This window comes from Aedes aegypti, chromosome 2, assembly GCF_002204515.2.
Source record: "Aedes aegypti strain LVP_AGWG chromosome 2, AaegL5.0 Primary Assembly, whole genome shotgun sequence".
NCBI classification, from domain to species: Eukaryota; Metazoa; Arthropoda; class Insecta; order Diptera; family Culicidae; genus Aedes; species Aedes aegypti.
Genome location: NC_035108.1, coordinates 288,471,713 through 288,496,700, shown reverse-complemented (window position 1 = coordinate 288,496,700; position 24,988 = coordinate 288,471,713). Strand labels below are relative to the sequence as shown.

The 24,988-nt window shown below is 36.5% G+C and overlaps 3 protein-coding genes across 3 annotated transcripts; all 3 read right to left on the bottom strand.

The window, feature by feature from the left end:
- Positions 1-11,482: 11,482 nt before the first annotated feature.
- Positions 11,483-12,349, bottom strand: LOC5565362 (cuticle protein 7). Its single transcript, XM_001649663.2, has 2 exons — positions 12,248-12,349; positions 11,483-12,176 (listed from the first exon to the last, which is right to left on the bottom strand). The coding sequence occupies exons 1-2, from the start codon at positions 12,257-12,259 to the stop codon at positions 11,586-11,588; spliced, it is 603 nt and encodes a 200-aa protein (XP_001649713.1). The 5' UTR covers positions 12,260-12,349; the 3' UTR covers positions 11,483-11,585.
- Positions 12,350-19,413: 7,064 nt separating this feature from the next.
- On the bottom strand, positions 19,414-20,465 carry LOC23687682 (protein snwA). The gene is made up of 2 exons (XM_011494953.2): positions 20,353-20,465; positions 19,414-20,292 (listed from the first exon to the last, which is right to left on the bottom strand). Exons 1-2 carry the CDS (start codon positions 20,362-20,364, stop codon positions 19,537-19,539), a joined length of 768 nt encoding a protein of 255 aa, XP_011493255.1. The 5' UTR covers positions 20,365-20,465; the 3' UTR covers positions 19,414-19,536.
- A 3,689-nt stretch (positions 20,466-24,154) lies between these two features.
- On the bottom strand, positions 24,155-24,988 carry LOC5565361 (histidine-rich glycoprotein). Its single transcript, XM_021841335.1, has 2 exons — positions 24,931-24,988; positions 24,155-24,866 (listed from the first exon to the last, which is right to left on the bottom strand). The coding sequence occupies exons 1-2, from the start codon at positions 24,940-24,942 to the stop codon at positions 24,327-24,329; spliced, it is 552 nt and encodes a 183-aa protein (XP_021697027.1). The 5' UTR covers positions 24,943-24,988; the 3' UTR covers positions 24,155-24,326.

Below are 24,988 nucleotides of genomic sequence, written 5' to 3'. Positions count from 1 at the left end.
TCATTGCCAACAAAACCAACATGTAACACACACTGCACTGTCGGATTGTGAATTGCATGCAAGGTGCCTCTATCTGCTAAACTGCCATATTAACTGACGTGTGAGCATTTATTTTCCCATTCTGAAAATTTGACAGTAATTACCTTACTGAACAAAAATAACCGTTTAACATATCTCAAAGATCAAATTATGTGTCTCCAGTATATTTGGGGCTGCTAAATATATTGCAGCATTCAGATATATAACAGTACTTCACAATTTTGAGCTAGGGTAGGTGTACACTAAGGTGCGGCTTATTTTGCGAAATGTTTCAAAACCAAGAACTTGTGTGCTCTTCTGAATTCAAATCACATAAAAAAGGAAACCTTAAAAATTTGAGCCAAAAATATTAAGATATAGAGGCGGCACAAGCGACTTGAAAATACATTTTCAAGTTATGAAATACGACCTTCAGTGAAGTTATCATAACTTTTTATTTTCCAACCAACTTTAAAGTTCATAAAGTTCTTCATGGAATTAAATTTATGAAAAGTTTGTAGCATATCAAATTTGTCTAAAATCAAAGCTAGTCTTAGTTAAAAGCAGTTTTCTCAACAAAAACTTTCCTCTTTTTACTAAAAAAAATATTTCTATTTGACCATAGTATCATGAATATTTCTCCAATTCTCAATATTTTCACATGCTTTTGAAGCAAATACAGCAGTTTTCAAATTGTGGGCACTACAAGTTTATTTAAAAATTATTTTGACTTACCTATTTAACAAAAACTGCCCAAAAACATGAATTTTTAAAGGAAAATATTATAGTTTTTTAATTTTTGTCAGTTAATCGTTAAAACTTAAGGTGGAACTGTGTTTTATTATTTGTTAAACCTTTTAAAAGGTCTTAGATGCATTTTTTATAAACTTTATAACAAACGCATTTTTTTAATTTTTTTTAACTTGAAGTTATCACAAGATTGTTCATAAACTTTAGTTAAAAAGTAAAAATGTAATTTCCAGCGAAAAATATTCAATAATTCAAAAAAAAAAATACTCTTGACATTTTGGGGTAGTTTTTGTGAAATAACTATGAAAATACATTTTATAATCAAATTCTTTGTATTCACAGTATAAAAACAATTAAATTAGCTTCAAAAACATGTCAAAAGATTTGGAATCATGAAGTTATGATAAAAAAAGATTTTTTAAATAAAGAAAGGAAAATTTGAAAATAACTACTTTTGCTAGAGTTTCTAATTATCCCCAGATTTGACTTCCCGGGAAACGGGAAATAAAAGTTTCACTTCCCGGGAATTCCCGGGATTCCGGGAAATTATCAAAAAAATGAAAACTATGCATTCCCGATTTAAGAAACAAGGCGTAATTATTATGTTGCCAAAATGGGGATGTTGTCAAATTCGGGAATTTTGGAATGCTTGTTTTTTATCATTCTAATCTCTTAAAGAATCAGAAAATGCATGGCAACTACAATGATGTGAAAAATGTGAAAAATGTCAGTGAGCCTTCTTCAGTTCAGCTTTTATGGATCGTGGTAGTTTTCCAATGCTGTTTATCGAGACTGGCACCGCCATACACCTTTAAATAAAGTTAATGACTCGTTTGATGTGAGTTTCAAAACGAATGATCAGAGGATTGGAAGGAATTTCTTGAAGAAAATCATGTTAAATAAGAATTGTGTCTCAGAATTGTTGAAGCAACGTGAGGAGTTGTATTCAGATTGAAAATTGTTGAAAGTTTTGCTGCTAAATTTTCAAATTTCATTACCTTCTTTTTTCAATCCCGGGATTTCCCGGGATCTCGGGACAAAAATCAAATGCTTCCAAAAACGACTATAGAACGACCAGAGCGCGTATTGAAGCTTTGTTGAGTCTTATAGAGCAGTTTCACAATACTCGAACCTGTTTTCGAAGGTTAAGTTGAATTATGATAGAAAAAAACAATGCTGTCGTAGATTCCATTTATCAATATTTCACCAATCTACAGTTAAAGTCAACGGGCATTTATTATAGTTGATTTGAAACGCGCACGCGCACGCATCACGAAATCAATCGTGATGCATAAGGTTTAGTATAGGGAATACCAATCACTCTCAAATTTTACCATTTATTTCAAAATCTACTCTCATGATAATGCAACTTATTTACATTGTTGTGTCAAAAAGAATCTTCATGCTTCAAAATTGTTGGCATGAAAAACACAGGCAGGGGACGGACCTGGTGTAGTGGTTAGAACACTCGCCTCTCACGCCGAGGACCTGGGATCGAATCCCATCCCCGACATAGTCATTTATGACGTAAAAAGTTATAGTGACGACTTCCTTCGGAAGGGAAGTAAAGCCGTTGGTCCCGAGATGAACTAGCCTAGGGCTAAAAATCTCGTTAATAAAGTCAAACCAACCAACCAAAAACACAGGCATATTCGTCCTGGAAAATTGTAAGGTACACCGGGCAAATGGCATTAATAAAATTTTAATATGATGAATCATTCAAGCACCAAAGAATTTATTGACAAATTAAACAAACCGTAGAGTAACCTGCTATGGTTTTTTGAACATTACAACATTACCAGAAACAAAAAAAAAAAACAAATTCCTTAAACCTCAATAAAAACGCATATGGGGTAAGATAAATTCAATAACAAAAATACATTCCTTATCAACAGTCACCAGAAAAGCATGTAGCTTGATCTGTGCCATTATTTGAAAATAATACAATAGTATCTTCTGGCTTTAGGACATTTCGTCAAATGACATTAGGTCGAATGACGTTTGGTCGAATGAAATTTGGTCGAAAATAATTTGGTCGAAAGGGCATTTGGACGAACGGACATTTGGTCGAATGGCTTTAAAACATTAATTTTAGTCGAATGATGTTTACTTGAACGTTAATTTGATTGGAAGCTTATTTTGAAATGGTTTATTGAAAGATCATTTGGTAAAATTGATAATTGTTTTCTAAGTTTTGCAAAGTTGATAAGATTACGTGTTCTCTTCAATAATCTGTATCATTATCTGTTGTAGAATAAAAAATGGGATATTTTATGTAGTCTTATTATTAAATTTCATAATTTTTTTTATTTGTAATTTGAAGTTATGCCAAAATCTTGGATTTCAATGATATTTCAAATGAACTTTTTAGTAGTTGTTTTTTGTACATTGATTGTAATACTTAGGCTCTAGTGAATTTATTTTTCTTTTGAAATATCATCATTCTTTGAAAAACTGCTCAACAATTTATTTTATTACACAACGATGAGAACATAATGTTTTCTTTATTTATTATTCGTTCTTCGAAATGAAGATCAGCTCATCTGAAGGAAGGATTCGAAGAGAGTGCTCAGGTTCTTTATTTGTCATTTTCCGGGTCTTGCAGCTCACGGACGTGGGTAAGATTTTTGAAAGCTGAAAAGAAGATTTAAAAAAGGGCAAAAAAAAAATTTGCTTCAAGGAAAACCTTTATGGCGAAGTGAATGTTAGGTGTCAGTAACTCTACTTATGGCCACTTGGCCTTTTGTGGCTTTAAGCTTAATAAAATTCCTCAAGCAAATATATGGCTTTGCTGATAGTGATGATGACCTCGGGTGAATAACAGAGTTTGCAGTAGAAGCTATAATCCAAAGCAAGAGGTTGATGAATATGTTGGAAGAAATATCAAAATTTTGCTAATTGCATATAGATTGTTGGTAAAATTCCCGTTACTTTTTGAATTATTCAATCACTCTTGTATTAGCGATAAAATGTTACTCTCTACGGTAGCCAGCATAAACGTAAAACTTTGTTTCCATACTATTAAGATTCAAGTACTATCCTTTCCATGGAATGTCGGTTCGACCAAATATCATATGCTTCCTGTTGCAACTAAACCTTTTCGACCAAATGTTCTTCTTCTTTCTGGCGTTACGTCCCCACTGGGACAGAGCCTTCTTCTCAGCTTAGTGTTCTTATGAGCACTTCCACAGTTATTAACTGAGAGCTTACTATGCCAATGACCATTTTTGCATGTGTATATCGTGTGGCAGGTACGAAGATACTCTATGCCCTGGGAAGTCGAGAAAATTTCCAACCCGAAAAGATCCTCGACCGGTGGGATTCGAACCCACGACCCTCAGCTTGGTCATGCTGAATAGCTGCGCGTTTACCGCTACGGCTATCTGGGTCCTCCAAATGTCTATTCGACGAAATGTCCGTTCGACCAAATGTACTTTCGACCAAATGTCATTCGACTAAATGTCATTCGACCAAAAGTCTTTCGACCAAATGTCATAGATTCGTATTTTCTAGTTCACCATGCAATTTAGGGAAATCCCGGGATTTTCGAAAATATCCCGGGATTCGGGATTTTTTAGATCCCGGGATTTCCCGGGATTTTTGTCCCGGGATTCCCGGGACAAGACCCTCTACTGCAGATCAGCCTAATAATTATAGGCAAAGTTTCACAACTCATATAAAAATATATAACTAATTACTGGGACATCAAATTAGAAAACGGTCTTCGGCAAAATTGTAGCTGATGAATGTATCTCACAGTATCAACGTAGCTCTAATCCCCAAGAGCACATGGGCAAACACTATGACCGGATTATTCTCTAGATCTGAAAGCAGCTTAAATAATAAATTTCTCAATTTAAATCGCATATTAATTATTTTAACAGTTTTTTGTACGAGAAAACGGTCAAAATCGATATTTTTTCCTGTTTTCATAAAGCGTCGCCATCCATGTCAGTAATAGAGTATAAGTGTCTTCGAACGATGTGTCAAAAATGACTTAGTGAGCAACTCTACAGAAGGAAGTTTTTTTTTGTTAGGACGATCCTTTCAAAAGATAAAACTGCTCTATGTCAGTATTTACATATCTAGATCAAATACGACGAATTCCGAAAGTTGTATAAATTATTCCAAAATACGTTTCCGAAGGCATCAAACCTTTAGGATACATATCCACAGTAATAGAGGTTTTGGCCGTCGATAACAGTGATCTGCTCCAGTGTGTGTGGGGACTATATTAGCAGCTCTATGAAGGCGTAGGTTTCATTCATACAAAGACTTTATTTGTACTTCCACCGAAACGTACTTTAAACCTAAGATTCTATTCATTTCGGTTCCCTTAAAGTTTGAAATATTTTTCTCTTAAAAATGGGTGAAAATTGTTTTATGATATCTTAAGAATTGTTTCTTCAAAATAACTTGAATTTTATAGGAGGTTTCTTATTTATGCTATGATTCAATTGAAGAGCAAGCCTTTTTTGAAAAAAAAAAAAAAAAATGGGTTGTCCAATTATTCAGGCAATTTCTAATGATCATAAATTTAGATAACCTTAAAAATGTACCTTTCGGAACATTGTTCCTTGGGCAGCGTTCATTTATTACTAGACTGGCCCAGCTTAGTATGGGAGAAAATTAAAGTTGTATAATTCCACGGGGCACCCTTCAGGATTATTCCTTAGAGTTAGAAGAAGCTTTCCTGAAAGTTTCAGCTCATTTAGTCGTTCCATGAGCTGGCGCATTTGAATTGAAGTTAATATGGGATTTCCAGCTCAAACATATGGGTTTCAGCACTTCATCTACTGTTTGGTTCAGGAAAATCGTTGACCGCGTTCAATTGCACCCAGAATGTCAAAAACACTACTTGATACCTTACTGAACAATATTGTAGAAGGATGTATCATGATTAAAATTGATAAAGTTGGTGTTTTAACTATTTGAAGCAGATTCGCTAATCTCATGCTATACTGCTTTGTATTTCTTCAACATAGCCACTAAGCGCATCATAGCCACCTATGACGCTGGGCGAGCTGCTACACAAGGCGCATGCATATATGTGATTGTACGGGAGGCTGATTCAGCCTTACTTTCAATAACTGAAAAGTTAATGAAAACGAGCTCAAATCCACATACAACCTTCTGCAATTATGTTCATTAGGGTATCAAATAGTGTATCTGTCATTCTGGGCTCAATTAAACGTGACCAACTAGTATACGGAACGAAACAGTGACATTGGGTCAATTCTCTATATATTTGAAACGAATATCCCATACAAACTACAAATTGAATGCGCCAGCTGGTGGAGCAACCAATCGAGTTGAAATTTTTTGAGAGCCTTTTTCTTACCCTAAGGTTCATATCTAGGGGGTGCCCCGTTGAGTTTTACAACATTTTTGTTTTAGGGCCAGTCTATTTATTACGTAACGCAAAAATTGACGATGTTCGACACGGTGAATGGTACTATAGAAAGGGGTGATGCGACCTTACTATTCCATTTGCGAATACAGCTGTCTACTTCTTTTTGACAAACATAACTATTTATATAATTTTCTTTATATTTACAATAAACATTTATAGTTTATGAGAATTAGACATATTTTTGAAGACCTTTTTTCATACACGGTGAATGGTGACGGTACCTTATGTCTTTTGTGTAACTTTACAACAAAAAAAATCATTATGTTTCAAATTTGGTCAGATGAAAGTTAAATCTTTCCTCTTTCATATGCTTCGATAATCAAAATAATTCATGGGGGATGTGCAGCTTTATTTAATTTTTGTTGACAAAAAATAAAGTTGTCGTGAATAAATCTTTTAAGGTAAGGTGAAATGTTGGAGGTAAAAATTGTGTGAATAGAGAATGTCAAAAGATAGTGGGTTATGGTTAATAAAAGAAAAATAACAGGATTGAATCTAGTTACCCCCACTTCTCTGTTTTCATTCAGTGTTGGAATTGATGTTCCCTTTTCGGTTTTATTGTGCGATCTTTTTCTTTATTATTCTGGTGTAATATTTTGGTTTGCGCACCATATAAGATAATGAAGCAGATAATGCAATCTCATGAAAATTTGCAATTTATATTGGATAGCTGCACTATTTGGAATACTTGTTCCTTACAGATTAAGAAACACGTACCGTCAAATGGGGTAACTTGCAATAGGGATGAAACTTGCAACACATTGACGTTTTCTGTAACATGGATTAAAATTATTTTAACTTATTACACCGGTTATTGACCTTAGGTATAAAACAGAAGATTTGGCGATGAATTGAGTATTTTTTCTATTTTAGTTTGCTGGAGGTGAAATCCATACCACACGTTTGAACAAGACTGAAAAGCGTTCCCAGTACCACACAAACGGTAGAATTATGCAATTCGAGGTACTTGCTATATTCTACAGTATTTTATAGTGTACAAAATTACTACACACAAGTTTAGAAAATTTCATGCTGGAACACTAAAAAAATCAAAAACGTTTTTGAAGACTAGGGTAACTTGCAACAGCAATTTAAAATTCAATTGTACCATATTTCTTACCGCTTGTTATCAATAACATATGAAAAAGCTGAATTTAACATTTATTTGTTACGTTAAAATTGTAGCACTTCATCCAATAAATTTCACGTTTGATATCAAATGAAAAAAAAAAATACAAAAACCGCATTTATATTAGAATTTATTTTTTCTTCGTTGAAAATGTGATTAATTTTAAAAACCAGTATCGACGGTAGCATCCAGATCTGCCATTGTGAACTTCCTGCAGGAAATATGATGATAGCTATGACAAAATACCAACAGAGGTTATTTCAAGACATAGCATATCAATATATGATACGTTACTTAAAAATGTATAAATAGTTATTTATGCAACAAGTTGCAAAATGATGTTTTTTTCAGCACGAGTTGTACATTTATCCAACGAGGCTCGCCGAGTTGGATAAATACAACGAGTGCTGAAAAAATCGAGTTTTGCAACGAGTTGCATACAACTTTTTTGCTATTTCGAAAAATGCCGTTTCAGCTGGATGAACTCTAAAAGCACAAACAAATATTTCAAGAGTACCCACATGGTCGTACAGCCATGCTTGAAACTACGCATTCAGCATTTTTCAATCACGTAGGCTGTGATACAGTAGTACCCAAGAATGACACAAATTTTCTCGCTCCCATCGGTTATCATGCAGTTCTATATTTCCTATTGGAGGAAAGATCAGGCAAGACGATCCGGATCCCACATCAACCAGATCGCACAACGGATATAGACTCGAGTGAAGCGGCTTGCCCTGGAAACCAAATGGAAAGTCACTTCACTCGAGTCGAGAATTGTCACCTCGCTATCCAACAATTCTCACATACGCAAGTCGTAGAATATCCCTAGAATCAGATGCAATTGTGCTTATTCTGTGCGGCATATAAGGCAAGACGAGTCGGTGAGGTGTCAACTTGCTCCCATTTGATTGGTCGCCTCAAGTCACCCGAAGTGAGAACGACTCGATTCACACGCAGAATAAGCACAAATGACATGAAGAGACTGGGTTATTCAGTTGACGCCTACAAAAACCGTACTAAAAAGTGCTACTTTTCAGCACCGAAAAGAGTGCTGAAAAGTAGCACTTTTCAGCACTGTTTGTTTGGGTAGGAAAAGTAGGCCGTTATGTTGATCAACTTCTCAATGAAAAGTTAATTGATTTGCAACCGAATTGCAAAAAATAAATTATGCAATGCATTACCTTAAAACCATTGTATTTGTAGAAAAAGTAGCTCGTACATATTTTAATAGCTTTCTACTAGCCGCCAAAACTGTAATTTGCCAAAAGTTTAACGTGTGGATACCCAATACAATACCATTTGATATTTCAATCAAATAGGTCAAGTACTCATTATTAAAGCATCTTCAATTAGTTTTCGAAGAATATGGTACCTTGTTTTTGCTTATTGTCATGTTTATACTGTAGTAAATTATTGAATGAAAAGTATTAGTTAAGTTCTTGATGGTTAACTTTAGGTAGCACTGTGTGTTGTATGTTACCCCATATCAGGGGTAGCATGGAAAATGTATATTTTCAATGTTTCCTGATCCCAGGACACCACATTATAATAAAACAAATACCGTGTAGTATTCTTCACGTGGTGATTAGGATACCAGATTGTTTTTGGTTGACCTCAATCCCTAAATTTTTCATCCCAATAACTTGGAAGTTGAAAAGTGTTGCAAGTTATCCCATTTGACGCTATATCAAAAGTCGTAGTGGTCAATCGTAAATGTGCAAATATTTCAGGTGTGCACATTGGATTGGGTGCCTTATTTGGACCACAATAATATAGCTATCAATATTATTTAGGTTTACTAATGAGATTATTTTATCGCCTGCTTTTGTGATGCAGATCGTTGGTCAGTTGAAAATTTTCTTCTCAAAACTTCATATAAATACTTTTAAATCATCAGCCGGTTTTACACAATGTGTGTTCTTTGTAAATTCGACTCGATTTTCGAAGCAATACCAAGGATATTTGTAAATCAAATTTTGTGCCCAGTTTAAATTTTGACATTTGTATCATTAAATGGAAAGAAAAAGTTTTGCTCCCTCATTTCTACAGTCAACTCTTCCTTACTCAATATTCTGTAGCTTGATATCGTGTTAGAGGACCATTGTAAAACTTGGTTCTCAGGTTACCTCGATGGTTCTTGGATCGCATTTGCACTGATTTTGTGTTCTGTAGCTCATTACCTCTCTAACTCGGCGATCCCTAGAGTTATAGAGAGTTGACTGTATTATAAGTTTACTTGTTTTCCAACTTTTGTCATTGAGTTGGTACCTGAAATAAGTTTCCAACCCCTTAGTAGTAGTAGTAGTAGTAGTCAGAATGAAGTACGAATTAGCCGTTTGTACAAAATTTATACTAAATAGTCATGTTTGGAAGCTTGGATCACGATTTCTATCGCTTATATTGACCAGTTATTTTCACCATTGCATTAAAATATGTAACTTCAAATTTGATTAGCTGGAAATTCAGAGCATTTTAAAAACCAACTTTTGAGTTATCGCAAATACTCAATACTGACAAAAATGAAATACAAAAAACCCTTAAATGGAAATAAAGACTGTATTCGATGAAATTTGGACACACGCATTTGTTCGTAACTTTTTAGCGTGTGGGTAAAAATTATTGAAATTTTGACTGAATATATTTCATTGTGTAATTTTTACATAGGCTGAGTTTCGTGAAAATCGATCGAGTGATTTCAGTGATGGCTTCGAATGAAGAAATAGTGCACCAACAAATTTTGGGCACTCACTTCGAAAACCCAAACGGCAAACAGCTCGGAATCGCACATCCAACCGTATCTCATGTGATCAAAACGTTCAAGGACCGTAAGACAACCAAGCGGAAAAATGGTAGTGGCAAAAAACGTGGCACATCAAATCCGGAGAAGGCCAGGATGGTATTGAACCAATTTAAGCGTTTTCCTAGCATTTCGATCAAAAATGTTGCGGAAAAGGCGAAAGTTTCAGTTTTTTTGCAGAAAACAATGAAACGTTCTGGATTACATGTGTTCATGGTGGAGCGAAAAACAGAATTCGGTGGCCAAAACTCGTGCAAGAAAACTGTACAGGGAATGGCTCACAAAACCGTTCTGCATTGTGATGGACGATGAGACCTACATTGAAGCCGACACCAAACAAAGGCAGGACAGGAACACTACGTCGCCACCTCTAAGTTGGCCGTTCCGGAGAGTGTACGGTAGAAGAAACTGTAAAAATTCGCCAAAAAATTACTTGTCTGGCAAGCAATATGCGGATGTGGCAAAATGAGTCAGCCCTTCATCACCTTTGGGACCGTCAACGGGCAAATCTACAAGGACGAATGCTTCCAAAAACGACTTCTGCCCTTCTTGAGATCTCACGATGGCCCAACACTGTTTTGGCCAGATTTGGCCACTTGCCACTGTGCCCGGCCCGTCTTAGACTGGTACAAAGATAATGATGTAGTTTTTGTACCAAAAGACGTCAACCTTCCAAATACTCCGGAACTTCGCCCAATTGAAAAATTTTGGGCAATCATGAAGGCAAAGCTCGTTAAAATTCCAAAATTGATAGAAAATGAACTTGAACTAAAGAAAGTGTGGTTAAAAGTAAGTAAGCAAGTCGCTCCTATCATTACCCAAAATCTGATGGAAGGGGTCAAGGCAAAGGTGCGGGCATTTGGGTTGGGAGAAGAGGTTCAACAAACCAATGATGTCAAAACTAAACCATCTAGTAGTGCTTTATTTCCAGAAAGTTTCAAAACAATCGGGCTCAACGATAATTGTTGGTGACCTATTTAGTGTGTCCTAATTTCATCGAATACAGTCGTTACTTATGCATTATGCACTTCTGCAAAATAGTTCAATTTGAAAAGACTCACAGGTTTATAATACATACAAAATTTTTCAGCAAAAGTAATTGCTTTCAAAATATTTTTTTGCCATTTTTCACAAAATGAGTGACAGTTTGTGATTTATCAGTTGAGTAAAATTCATAGCATTACTAACCTGCAGTGGAAAAAAGGTTCGGACGGACTAACAGATGGCGAAATTCAGACCTCTAAAGCCGACAATATAGTCCAGAGAATGTGTGCAGATGCCGAGTGCTGGAATGCAGGAACCTAGGCCTATACGTGTTAAAATCTACGAGTCAAGTGATGTATTCACTGTCAATGAAATTCCAAGTGGAGAATAGATTTCAATTATTGTATATTTTGTACTATATCCTACGGAGATGAATCGTCACAGCTTAACATTGTTCAACTTTAACATGACTTGAGTACTATTCCCATTGATTAATAATGAGAAAGTCCAGAAGTTTTGATCACAGTGGTGGGTGCTTGGGCATGATAGTGGGCAACGGCTGGAGCAGCATGGACATAGGTTGGCTGAGGGATCACTTTGGTAACAGGCTGGGCAATGGCGATCTTCTGTACTGGCTGTGGGATCTTGATGTTGGTTGGTTCACGGTGGACTACAGCATTGAAACCGTTGTGATCATCAGCAGTGTATTCGACGGTACGCTTGTGTCCATCAGCATCGATCAGACTGTACTGGCCATGGACCTGATCGCCGTGACGGGTTTCGTGCTGATCCTTGATGTCTCCGGTGTGTTCATCGTGCACTCCATAGGAGAAGTCGTACTGAGCGTTGTGATCGTCGTGCAGTTCAACCTGTTTCACCAGCGTTGGTTGAGCGATGGTCTTCACGATTGTCGGCTGAGCAATTGTTTTCACATATGCTGGCTGGGCAACAGTTTTCAGGAGGGTTGGTTGTGGTTCGTGATGGTAAGCAATGTGAGCTGGCTCATGGTATGAGGTATGCAACTGTTGAACTGGGACAACTCCTGCGCTGGCTACAGCCATTACGGCAAAGAGAGCTACAAACTGGAAAAAGGAAATATATTCGTTAGCACCTAGAATGTTGGTTTTTACTTTTATTCTACGTCAGAACTCACTTTGAATGCCATGTTATCTGATGAATGGGTTATGATCGGACGTCTTCAAGTTACTGATGACATTCCTTACGTCCATGCCATTTATATACTTAAGCCATGCGAAGAACGATCTTCGGAGGCTCCCTACGTCACAGTCAGTTTATGATTGTCCTTTTGCAGTAGCCTCTCACTCGAAACATCGCGAATATTTTTTGCACATAAATTTGTTGCATTTTCCGCACAGCTTCCTGGACGAACCTTCTTGTCTCACCACTCGCGCGAATGCACGTTCAAGCGAGAGAACGAGAGACTCAGAGAGCGGGTCATATTTGCACGGTTGAAAAATGCTGAACATCTCGTGTTTAATTTTTAAGCAATTTTCTTATAAATTTGGTAAGATTGATAAGCTCTCGTTATTCTACCTACCCTCCTTCTCTTCTCCACAGAACAACAAGTATGTCAAATTTTGTAATCACATTTTTATTTTATTATTTTTTAGTATCATTTCAAATTAATATAATAATGTCTTATATCGAGGTGTTCTGAGTTAGGCAACATTATCACACTTACTTGGTAAAACTAAATTAAGCTATTATTAACTTCTTGTCAACATCATATTACATATCATTCAATTTGATTTACCGATTTATATGAAAAAAAAATAAAAAATAAAACTTAACTTAAATTTATAAAGCATTTATCGCAATAGAAACTTGCAACGATCTTTATTAATGATTTCACTTGACTTATTTTATAATGTTTCAACATTAGATATTCTGGATGTTCTATACAAGGGAGGCAGCTTCATCTTTTTTTTATTTTCCTCTGCAAAGCTTTCTTCCTGGTATCACAACAGCTAGTCCATATTGGTACAGCACGCAACATGGCTGGCTTGAAAATTTGAAATGTAAAAGCATGTTCTCAATAGGTACAATGTTTCGATTTTCTGATAATGAATGTATACAGACGAACTATCTTTCTACCCAATGTCAAATTTTCAGAAATTTGAATGAAAAACTGGTATTATTTTGAGCAATTTTATCTAGTATCATACTCTCCGGCTAGAGCTGGTGATTAAAAAAATTAACATTCTTTTTTTCTTTGGCGGAGATTTCAGCTCAATTGCTTGCAAGGGATCAATACATTAATTGACCATTTTGTATGAAAAAATGCCATGCGCTACTTTTATTTCAAACTAAACTGTATATGAAATACTTCATTATTCGCATGTCGACGTTGGGTACACGTTGTTTCAATTCATTTTACCGTGTTCGATGTAAAACAGGTTTAGTGGCCAAGCCGAGAGCAGAAGAACCCCTAAAAAACCATGGCTATGCGTAGACCAACTGGTGCTTATTCCCGCATTATGGTTGTTTTATTTTCATTTTTCAAGACACAAGTTCAGATCTTACGTAATTGCTTCCAAGCAACTTGAACCGCCCCGGGGGATCGTCCGGTGAGAAGCTGTTTTTTGATGGCGCTGCGCAGAGAAGCATTGAACCGTTTCTTTTTTGTTGTCTTCGTGTCGGGTTCCTACCAAACCAACAGAGACGAGGTAAAACTTGACCCAGTGACGGGTCAGTCGTGTTGTTTCCGTTGTCGAGGGCTTGAAGTTGATGGATTCTGTGTACGAGTTTCGATTTCATTTGAACGTAGAGTTGACAATTGATTGTAATGCAATTGAGTTGAGTGTTTAATATGGTTCTTTATAAAGTGTGAAATCAATCCCCGTTTGAGTACCCACTTTAACTGTTTTCTTTTCAAATTAAAAAGTTTCAAATTTCACAAATTACTTCAATATAAGTTGTCATTTTCCTTCTTAAATTTATGAAACAAAAAGTGTTTTGCAAAATCGGTGAAACATTTCAATAGTGTATCTGTGTAAATTATTCTGGAAAACAAAAATGGTAAAATTATACCATGATCTTGAAAAAGGATTACTATCAGTAGTATATGGAGAAGTAGCTAAACAAATAGAATGAAATAATAAAAAGTTTGGTATAAATAAGAAAACAAATTTGAAGTAGCATTGTAAAATGAATTTTTGCTAAAAAAGGATTTAAATCTGAAATCAGTTTTTCAGAGCTAAATATTTTTTAAGAAATAACTGGAAAAAAGTAGCACTTTAAAGTTAGTAAATAGGAATCATATATTTATTTATTTATTTGTTTTATTTGTAGCAGGGAAAACCCTCTCGGAGTGATGTTATTTTTGAATCTCTTCTCCATGAGGTTTAAAATCTCATCTTCTTTTCTCTTATATGTTAACTGTTTCACATTTTTTTTGACAAATTTATACTTGTTAGTGGCATTGTCCACTAACATTGTTCATTTTAAAGGGTTTGTGTATTTGTTCTAAAAATTATTATTTTTCTTTCAAATTTTTCACGTTTCTTGGTGTTTGGCTTAAAATTTTCAGTATAATTTTTTGATTCTTTAGTGCTTATCCATTTTTTTTTCAAAAGAATATTGATTTTTCAATGCTTGTATCCCGTTCATCATACTAAAGTTTTTTCATTCTTTTTTTTATTTTTGTTTATCATTCCAAACATTACATTCATTTCTTATATCTAGGTGTTCTGTGTTATAAGACAACACTATCATCCTAATTTTGTAAAACAAATTTAAGATTTTATTAACATTTTGTTAACAACATATTACATTTCATTTGCCGTAGCAGTTCAGATTTTTTACAGGTCAGTTGATTTCACCTGCTTATAAGAGGAAAATAATAACATTTTTAACTTACTTAACCTAACTTAACCTAATGCGTTATATCATCAATTGTGGCAATAGAAGATTGTATATTTCAACATTGGATATTCTATGTAACTCATTGGTACTATACCAGGGAGGAAGCCTCAGAATCATTTTCAAATTTTTTTTTTTATTCTCTGTAGAGCTCTTTTCCTGGTATTACAACAGTTAGTCCATATTGGTACAGCATACAACATGGCTGACCTGAAAATTTGTTTGAATATCAAAAGCTTGTTCTTAAGACAAAGTTTTGATTTTCTATTAATAAGGGGATAGAGACATTTTACATATTTATTACTTTGGCTTGAATACCCTCAATGTGATTTTTGAAAGTTAAATTCTTATCTAGCATGAGCCCTAGATACTTAACTTCATCTGACCAATAAATTAGGACCCCTCTCATCGTGACAACATGTCTACTTGAAGGTTTCAAATAAAGAGCTTTTGGTTTATGTGGGAAAATGATTAGTTGAGTTTTGGAAGCATTAGGAGAAATCTTCCATTTTTGCAAGTATGAAGAAAATATATTCAAACTTTTTTGCAATCGACTACAGATGACACGCAGACTTCGTCCTTTGGCGGATAGGCCTGTGTCATCCGCAAACAATGATTTTTGACACCAGCTCTTACAGGAATACTTTCAAATATGGAATTCTGATAATTAACCTGAAGTGTACGATTTGACAGATAACTTCGAATTATTCTAACAATGTATGTTGGAAAATTAAAGTTTTTTAATTTTACGATCAAACTTTCATGAAAAACACTGTCGAATGCTTTTTCTGTGTCTAGAAGAGCAAGACCAGTAGAATAGCCTTCAGATTTGTTGGAACGGATCAAATTTGTCACACGTAACAGTTGATGCGTGGTCGAATGTCCATGGCGGAAACCGACCTTTTCATTGGCAAAAATTGAATTTTCGTTAATGTGGACCATCATTCTATTTAAAATGACCTTTTCAAAAAGTTTACTGATAGCTAGAAGCTTCTGCAGGATTTTTGTTTGGTTTTTATATTGGAAAACCTTAGCATTTTTCCATTTGTCAGGAAATTATGCTAATTAAAACATTTGTTATATATATCAACTAAAAATGATAAGTTACTTTCTGGAAGTTTCTTGATGAGGATGTAGAAAATTCCATCATCGCCAGAAGCTGTCATATTTTTGAAATTTTTAATTATAGTTCTGAGTAACTTGATTTTCAATTGGAAAAGTTAGTCCTAAATTAAAATTGTGCGTGCTTTCAAACTGCATAGCTAGTTTTTGAGCTTTTTCACAATTAGTTAGTAATAATTTGTTTTCCTCTTCCAATGCCGGTATCGGCTTCTGAGGTTTTTTTTCAAGATTAGATAATTTCCCAAAGGACTTAAAGCCAGGGTCCAATTGAGATAACTTATTTGCAAAATTTTTGTTTCTTAATTGTGCAAAACTTTTCTTGATATCTTTCTGCAAATCCTGCCATATAATTGTCATAGCAGGATCAAGAGTGCGTTGAAATTGCCTCCTCCTCACGTTTTAAGACGGATCAAGAGTTTAAGATCATCGTCTATAATCACGGATTCAAATTTAACTTCACATTTTGGAATTGCAATGCTCCTGGCTTCAACAATGGAATTTGTTAAAGTTTCAAGAGCATTGTCAATATCAAGTTTAGTTTGTAATGATATATTAACATCAAGATTAGAGTCAATATACGTTTCATGTTTATTCCAGTCGGCTCGAAAATAATTGAAAGTGGAGCTGATAGGATTGAGAATCGCTTCATGGGATATTTGAAATGTAACAGGGATATGATCAGAATGAAAATCAGCATGAGTAACTAATTGGCTACAAAGATGACTAGAGTCGGTTAAGACCAAATCAATCGCAGATGATTTCTAGAAGAGGAAAAATATGTAGGGCTATCAGGGTATTGAATTGAGAAATATCATGAAGAGCATACATACTGCAGTAAAGATTTTACAATAGGCGAGAGCGCATTATTTATTAGGTATTGAAAGACCACATACTACACGCCAACGCTAACGAAAACGTTGTGTTTGGATGGGCATATAATTTTTCCGAAAGAGTTGTGCTTTGCGAAAAAAACCACTTGATTATGAAGTTGAAATCGAATTCAGGATAGCTTCTTCGTCCATGGGTCCTCTCATGGTGTAGCGGTAACGCGCCCTGACTAGTGAACAGTGCGTCGTGAGTTTGATTCTCACCGAGAAGATGTGAAACTTTTTTAATAATTTGACTTCAATTTCTCCTCTTAGTCCAATTGGAAAGTATTTGTAATCTTCAATTTTACGGTAGTTGTTCTAAATTCACATACAAACTTGTTAATTGGCATAGAAGTGATCTTTAGAAAAGTTGTTCAGCTGGTAAAGGACATCAGGAAGGTTTTACCAAAGACTCGAATTCTCTGTCATATTTGGATTAGAAGAAATAAATAGTTTTAAATGCTCATTTGTATTTGCTCACTAGCGCCACCTAGTAACAAAGTTAAGATCCAAATTGTTTATCTTCCGAATGTGCTTGGCTTTCTCAACAATTTTGCCGAAGACTCGAATTTTCTTTGTCATTTGGATCACTAGTATAAATATGCTCAATTTTGTATGCTAATAAGCACCACCCAGCGGCAAAATGACGAACCAAACTATTTGCCTACCTGATGTTCTTGACTTTCTGAACAACATTGCCGAACACTCAAACTTTTTATCGCATGTGAATCAGCAGATAGAACTTGCATAAATTGCCCAACTTTATGTGCTATTTTGCCGAAGACTCGAACTTTCTATCTCATGTGGTTCAACAGATAGCACTACATTAAAATGCTCAATTTTACATTCTCACTAACGCTATCTAGTGGTAAAACTTCGAACCAAACGGTTTGCCATTTGGATATTCATGACCTGCTAAACAAAATTGCCGTGAACTCAAACTTTCTACAGTGAAACCTCCATGAGTCGATATTGAAGAGACCATCGACTCATAGAAATATTGAGTCATGGAACAGCAATTTTTTGGAAAGTTGTTTCAAGGGACCATCATAGTAACCAGGAAGTTTTGTTTCTAGTATGGTTGCATGAGTCGATATCGAGTCATAGAACATCGACTCATGGAGGTTTCATTGTATCTCATGTGGGTCACAAGATAAAACTAGTTTAGAATGCTAAATTTTACATGCTCACTACACACTCCGAAAAAATCATGCGATTTTACGTCTCTTGGATGCACATAAAAGAAGCGAGCCAAATGACGTGAATTTGTGTCACATTTTAAATACGATGGTGTCTGATTCGGGAAATGTCAATCATAGCGGCATCCTTTTCAAGTCTTTCATCATGTAAAATTACATTTTTCTTTCAATACATCTTTCAGAAACCATGTTTACGTCATTTCATCACTTACATCATGTGTCATTCAGTCATTGGCGTAAATACGGGGTGGCTAGGGGGGTCTAAGCCCCCCCTAGAAAACTTCAAGCCCCCCCTAGAAAATTAAAATTCTCATACTATGTTCGAATCTCGCTTAAGCAATTTTTTAAATCGAATCGGTCAAGCCCCCCTAGGTTTGAGTTCAAGTGACGCTAATGCATTCAGTCATAATGTGAATTACGTCCGGAGTGATTTTCATTATTTTCAAGAGTGTAGCTCAGCATCTCTAAGATTTAGCATCATGAATGTTCCTGTTTTGAGGTGATGCTAAACTGTTCCTGGTGATTCAATATTCAGCTGAGTGTTGTAATACTTTTTCAAACGAGTCCGTGCTTATGACGGGTAGTGTACACTCTTAAAAATAATGAAAATTACTGCGGACGTAATTCACATTATGACTGAGTGACATATGATGTAAGTGATGAAATGACGTAAAAATGTGTTCTGAAAGATGTATTGAACGAAAAATGTAATTTTACATGATGAAGGACACGAAAACGATGCCACTATGATTGACATTTCTCGAATTAGACACCATCGTATTTAAAATGTGACACAAATTCACGTCATTTGGCTTGCTTCTTTTATGTGCATCCAAAAGACGTAAAATCACATGATTTTTTCGGAGTGTGTATGTGTTAACATACACAAGCAGAACCCTATTGTGTTCAATGCGGAAATTTTGAGGATAGTTATGTCATAAGGGATTATTCAAAAATGACGTCCATCATTAGGGGGAGGGGGCGGGGGTCTACGAATGTGTGACAGTGCGTGTGTAAGGTCTTGGAAAAAGCCCGACAGAGAGGGGAGGGGGGTCTAGAAATCCCGAAAACGATGGACGTCATATTTGGATCGTCCCTAAACTGCATTGATGATACTTCGTTATACGATACCAATCTTATTGATATTGGGTTCCCTCAGCTCTGGCACTCAGATCCAAAACACTGCATCTCACTCTACGACCAATAATACATTAATAACTAAATCTCAAATAAAAAAAAAACACTAGTTTAACGGTTCGTGTTCAGTGACTTTTATTTCGATTTGCGGCTTAGACTACATTACAGCGTTTGACATGCACGGTCGTCTTCCATAATTCCTTCATTTAGCGAGTTTTGCTTTTTGGTATGGTTCAGCTGCTGTATTGATACGCAACGACAGGATCCTGGAATCGCACTTCCGATTGAGCGACACTATCGCGACCTCGTCGACCTTGGTCCCGTTGACGCTCACGGTTTTGGTTCTGTCCGTCACGGTTATCACGGTCATCACTGCGATTGCGGTTGTCTCGTTCATCAGCACGGTTTTCACGTCCGTCGCGGTTATCTCGTCCATCACGATTATCACGTCCTTCGCGATTATCCCGGTCATCGCGTCCATCACGACCATCACGGCTGTCACGATCGTCACGATCATCTCGATCATCACGACGTTCATCTCGGTTGTCCGGTTGCTGTCTTCGGCGATGGTCCACTCGAGAAACTGACGAATGTACGGGAGCCAGGACGGTATCAATGGTGTACAGTGGGGCTGGAATAACCTGAAGAACATGTTGAGGCCGTGGTCGTGGCACAGCAGGCTCTCTGCGATGCTCCGACTGGAAGCCATTGTGGTCATCCGCCTGGTATTCTACAATCTGTCGGTTTCCATCGGCATCCACCCACGAGTACTGTCCCCGTACGTTTCCATTTCGCCGAGATTCTTCCTGACTTTTGATATCACCCGTCGTTGGATCCTGTACCGAGTATGAGAAATCGTATCCTACAGGTCCATCTTCGTTTTGTCCTACGACATCCGTTGACTGACGTTGCCGCTGCTGTTGTTGTGACTGTGATTGGCGTTCGTGAATACTTGCAGCTCCCACCGCTGCCACGAGGAATAATAAAAACTGAAAGAAATATTGGAAATCAACAAACCATTTTCACAAGAATCTCACGACGAGAACTACCTTAAAAGCCATTGTTTAACTAAGATCAGCCTTAATCTCTAAAGCGCTTTGGCTAATCTAAGGCTGTGATCAAACTGATACTAGCAACAGAACAGGAACAGCTTTTTATACTAATATTCATTCGCACTACTTAGCTCTTATTTATCATAGAAAGATGACACCATTGTAGAAGTAAAGATGAACTAGAACAAGTGTTGGCCATCACCTGATGCATGGAGGACGTCACCAGTTTACATTTCCGTGACATTATGATACTGCTCCCAAGCGCAACAAGCAACACTCTGGTAGGATTTTTTTGTTTGCGGTGGATACGATAACATCTCAATTCAAACGGTACCAGAAGATCGATTACGGTTGTGGTAAAAGAAAACGATCTGGCGGTGGTATGGTAGAAAGCAAGAGTGAATTTAATTAGCGTAATAAGTTACATCATGTTAGTCAACGTGTGGTATAGGAAGGGTAATGGAAATTTTTGATTGTTTCTACGACACACTTTTCGGAACACTCAATATGAACTCAGAACTAGCTATATTCGCATGGTCGACGAAACCACCAGCACTACCATTGTTGAGAAAATGCGTTTTTGTGATCCCGGTTGTATTCTTGCATCTGTTGAAAATGTCAATCAAATAACATTGCAAATTATATTTTGCCTCAAACACCAAAATACCGAAATTTACCTAAATTCAGGGTTGCTTAATTCATTGTTATTTTCAAAACTTTGATAGTACGTCTAGTTTTTGAGATTTTGATCTCTAATAGTAGTTTACGGAAGAAGTTGCAGAATGATGATTTTTACAGCACGAGTCGTAGGTTTATCCTACGAGGCTTGCCGAGTAGGATAATTACGACTCGTGCTGTAAAAATCGAGTTCTGCAACGAGTTACGTACAACATTTTTTACATTTTCGTAGAAGACCACTTGAGGGTATATGAAATTATATCGGAATACATGCACCATTATTTTACAACTTCTGGAACATTGTTGTGTTGTAATTCATTACGCAACTCAAAACAGTTGCATAATGAGTTAGCGTTGCGTAATAAATCATTACAGCACTGGTTTCAGTTGCATAATTATTATTACCGCACTGCATACTTCAGTGCAGGAAAGGAACCACACTCAAACAGACTTTTTGAGTTCGGTAAAGCAATTTTGCAATTCCTCATCGTAATAGGCTGTTTTTCATCACGCCAACCCGTCATGGAATGGCCTACTTTCCCGAATTGTCGTATGAGTCTATTACCCAACTGAAAACCGTTTGCTAATGACTCATTACGCAGCGCATTTTAGTTGCGTAATGGTTCATTATGCAACGCTTTTCAGTAACGTAATTAAGCACATGTGATTTATACAACTATCATTTTTAGAAAAAAACGAACAGGTCATGATTTGTGTCATTAATATTATGTTATTACTTGTTTTTAATTATGAATCGTGGTTTACGGCTAACCAGCCGAGTGGAAGTTTAACAACTACCGAAGAGCTAAATATTACATATAATTTGCAATTGGATTAGATTGACAAATTGATGTGAAGATTTGCGAAAAAGTTACACGTCTTCTCAGTGAGAATCGAACTCACGACTCCCTGATCTCTAGTTAGGGCGCGTTACCACTACGCCATGAGAGGACTCATGAACGCAGATGTTAACCTGAATTCGATTTTAGCTCAATAATCACGGGGTCCTTTTTCGCAAAGTGCACCTCTTTCGGAAGAATGAGATGCCCATCCAAACACAACGCTTTCTATTTATATCCAATGCCTAGCCCGAGAGCGCATTATTTTTTAGGTAATGAAATAGCACACAACACTAGCCAGCAACTTTACTGGCTGAGGTTTCTATTGTGTGGGCTTCCAATGCGTCGCGACGTTCTCAAATAAAATATTAAATAAAAAAGTCTCTCGGTTACTTACTTTTGTCTTTAAACAACCCTCTGGAACTCTATGGAAAATGACTGCGATGTTATAATTCCTTTACAGGCAAAACTTTAAGTTATTTGTAGTTCGTCATCCAAATTTCAGTCAATTCGGACTATCAGAAGCTGAGATACAGCACCCCAAACTTGAGCATTTTGTATGGAAAAACAGCATTTGGTTACTAACTTATGTCACTGACTGTATTTTCAACGCAAAATACCGTCATGTCCATTGTTACAGGAGATTTTAAACAGACGGGATCCCCATTAATGCATCCACTGGCTTTGGTGTCTTTAATGATAACCTTGGAGGAACCTTGCACGGTTTATGTTGCTGAGCTGGCAGTAAACAACTTCGCTTTGAGGATGATCTCCAACATGCCCACAGACCACTTCTTCATCTTCTCGGATAGTCTTCGTTTTATTGAGCCACTCTGGTCGATAAAACTGGCAAAGCATGTATCTTACTTTCTTACAAAAATTTGAAAAAATAAACACTGTTCGAAAGATTATACGATATTACCTTTATGCGCAAAGCTTAATTTATAGCAATGAGAAGGTGGGCGCCGAGGAAAGTGAGATTTATGATAGAAGAATTTCAAACAATGATTTTTTTTGTCATTTAGTACGTCAGATTCTCTTCACGGTTGGCAAAGTAATTGGCTAAATGGCCAACTGGACTGTAGTTACATTCCATAGTTCCTTGAGTTTCCTTGCGAGCTTGGTGGAAAGGTCGAGATTTCATTTACTTGATGTCAAGACTTATGTCCAACCATTACTCGGTGATGCACATTTGCACAGGATTAAGCTAGCGGTAAGTAATACTTGTAATAGATGTGATTCCGGTCATGATGACATTGATAACGTACTTGTTTTTAATTATGAATCGTGGTTTACGGCTTAACCAGTCGAGTGGAAGTTTAACAACTACCGAAAAGCTAAACATTACATATAGTTTGCAATTGGATTAAATGGACAAATTGATGTGAAGTTTTGCGAAAAGGTTACACGTCTTCTCAGTGAGAATCGAACTCACGACTCCCTGATCTCTAGTTAGGGTGCGTCACCCCTACGCCATGAGAGGACTCATGAACGCAGAAGTTAACCTGAATTCGATTTCAGCTCAATAATCACGTGGTCCTTTTTCGCAAAGTGCACCTCTTTCGGTAGAATTAGATGCCCATCCAAACACAACGCTTTCTATTTATATCCAATGCCTAGCCCGAGAACGCATTATTTTTTAGGTATTGAAACAGCACACTACACTAGCCAGCAACTGCGCTGCCAGTGACTCACCGGAATAACTCCAGCCACAGGAATATTCCTAAATTGCTCTGGCCACTTTTGAAAACTAGAGATCTGTACCAGTAAACTGACAAAATATATTATTCATCGTGAAATTGGCTATGGGGCTCTACGCTGTTTGGATTTTGTATGGGATTTTGACGTTTACTGGCCTTGTTGTTGGTCACTAATTTCATTGCAGAGTGAAAGAGACTCATAGGTTAATGTATTACAGGCTTCTATGTTCTACTACAAAAATAAAAGCAGTGTTGCTCTGGAAAAGGATTGTTCATCTCAGCATAATTTACATCTTGAAAACAATAATAACCAATTACCCAGATGTGCAATAAAAGATTGAGATTCGGTAAAGTTGTAGCTGGGAGGATTTCGCTTGAGAAAAATATGTAAATTTGAAGTAAAATATTGTGATGATGAGTCAGAAGCATGAACACAAAAAGTTGGCGTTTTCCGTAGTCAATTATATGTAAACTATAAATAACATGTGCATTCCCAAATTCCATCTATATCAGTTCAAACTTTGGTAAAACATCATAATTGACAGCGTATAGGGTTACTGAAACTTTAAAATTTGCATCAGTCTTCTGCTTACTATTCTTCTGTATTTGAAATGATTGTAAATGTTAAGTCCTTATTATAAATATGTCACTGATCATTATAGGAGAAATTGAAAATTATGAACGCGAGGTTTGATGATAATTGTAGCTAGATGGTAACTTTCCTTTATTTCTATACTATTCCTAGATAGCAATTTTAGTGATGATAAGTATGATGCTGTTGTTGGTATTGATTATGATGCTCATCATGCTGTTGATGATGATATTGCTGTTGCTGCTGCTGGTGGCCCTTGAATGGCTCGCGATGCACTTGGGCAATGAATCCGCTCTTGCCATGGACATGGTAGGTCACAGTTCGTTTGTGGCCATCGGCATCGATCAGGTAATATTCTCCTTCGGTTTTGTCTCCTTCCCGAGATTCCTGTTGACCGTGAACATCTCCGGTATGCTCATCATGGACTCCATAGTGATACTGATAATGAGCTGGGGCGTGATGTTCTTCCTCGTGATGCTGGTTGTTATGTTGCGGTTGGTAGTGCACTTGAGGTTGGTGATACACTTGAACCTGAGGCTGATGTTGAATCTGTTGGACCTCATGGTGTTGTTCTTCTAAATGGTGCACTTCTGGGTGATGATGATCGACTGCTGTTTGAAGCTGCTTTTGAAGATGGTGACCATAGTACCCGATTCCACTTTGAGCACTAACAGCGGTAGCAAGTGCCAACATACCTATGATCTAAAATAGAATTCAAATTTAAATTAGAGCTCACATTTGAAGGTTTACTCAAGAATCGTTCTACCTTGAAAGCCATTTTGACAAAGCAGCTAAGCTATATTCGTACAGAAGAATGGACAAAC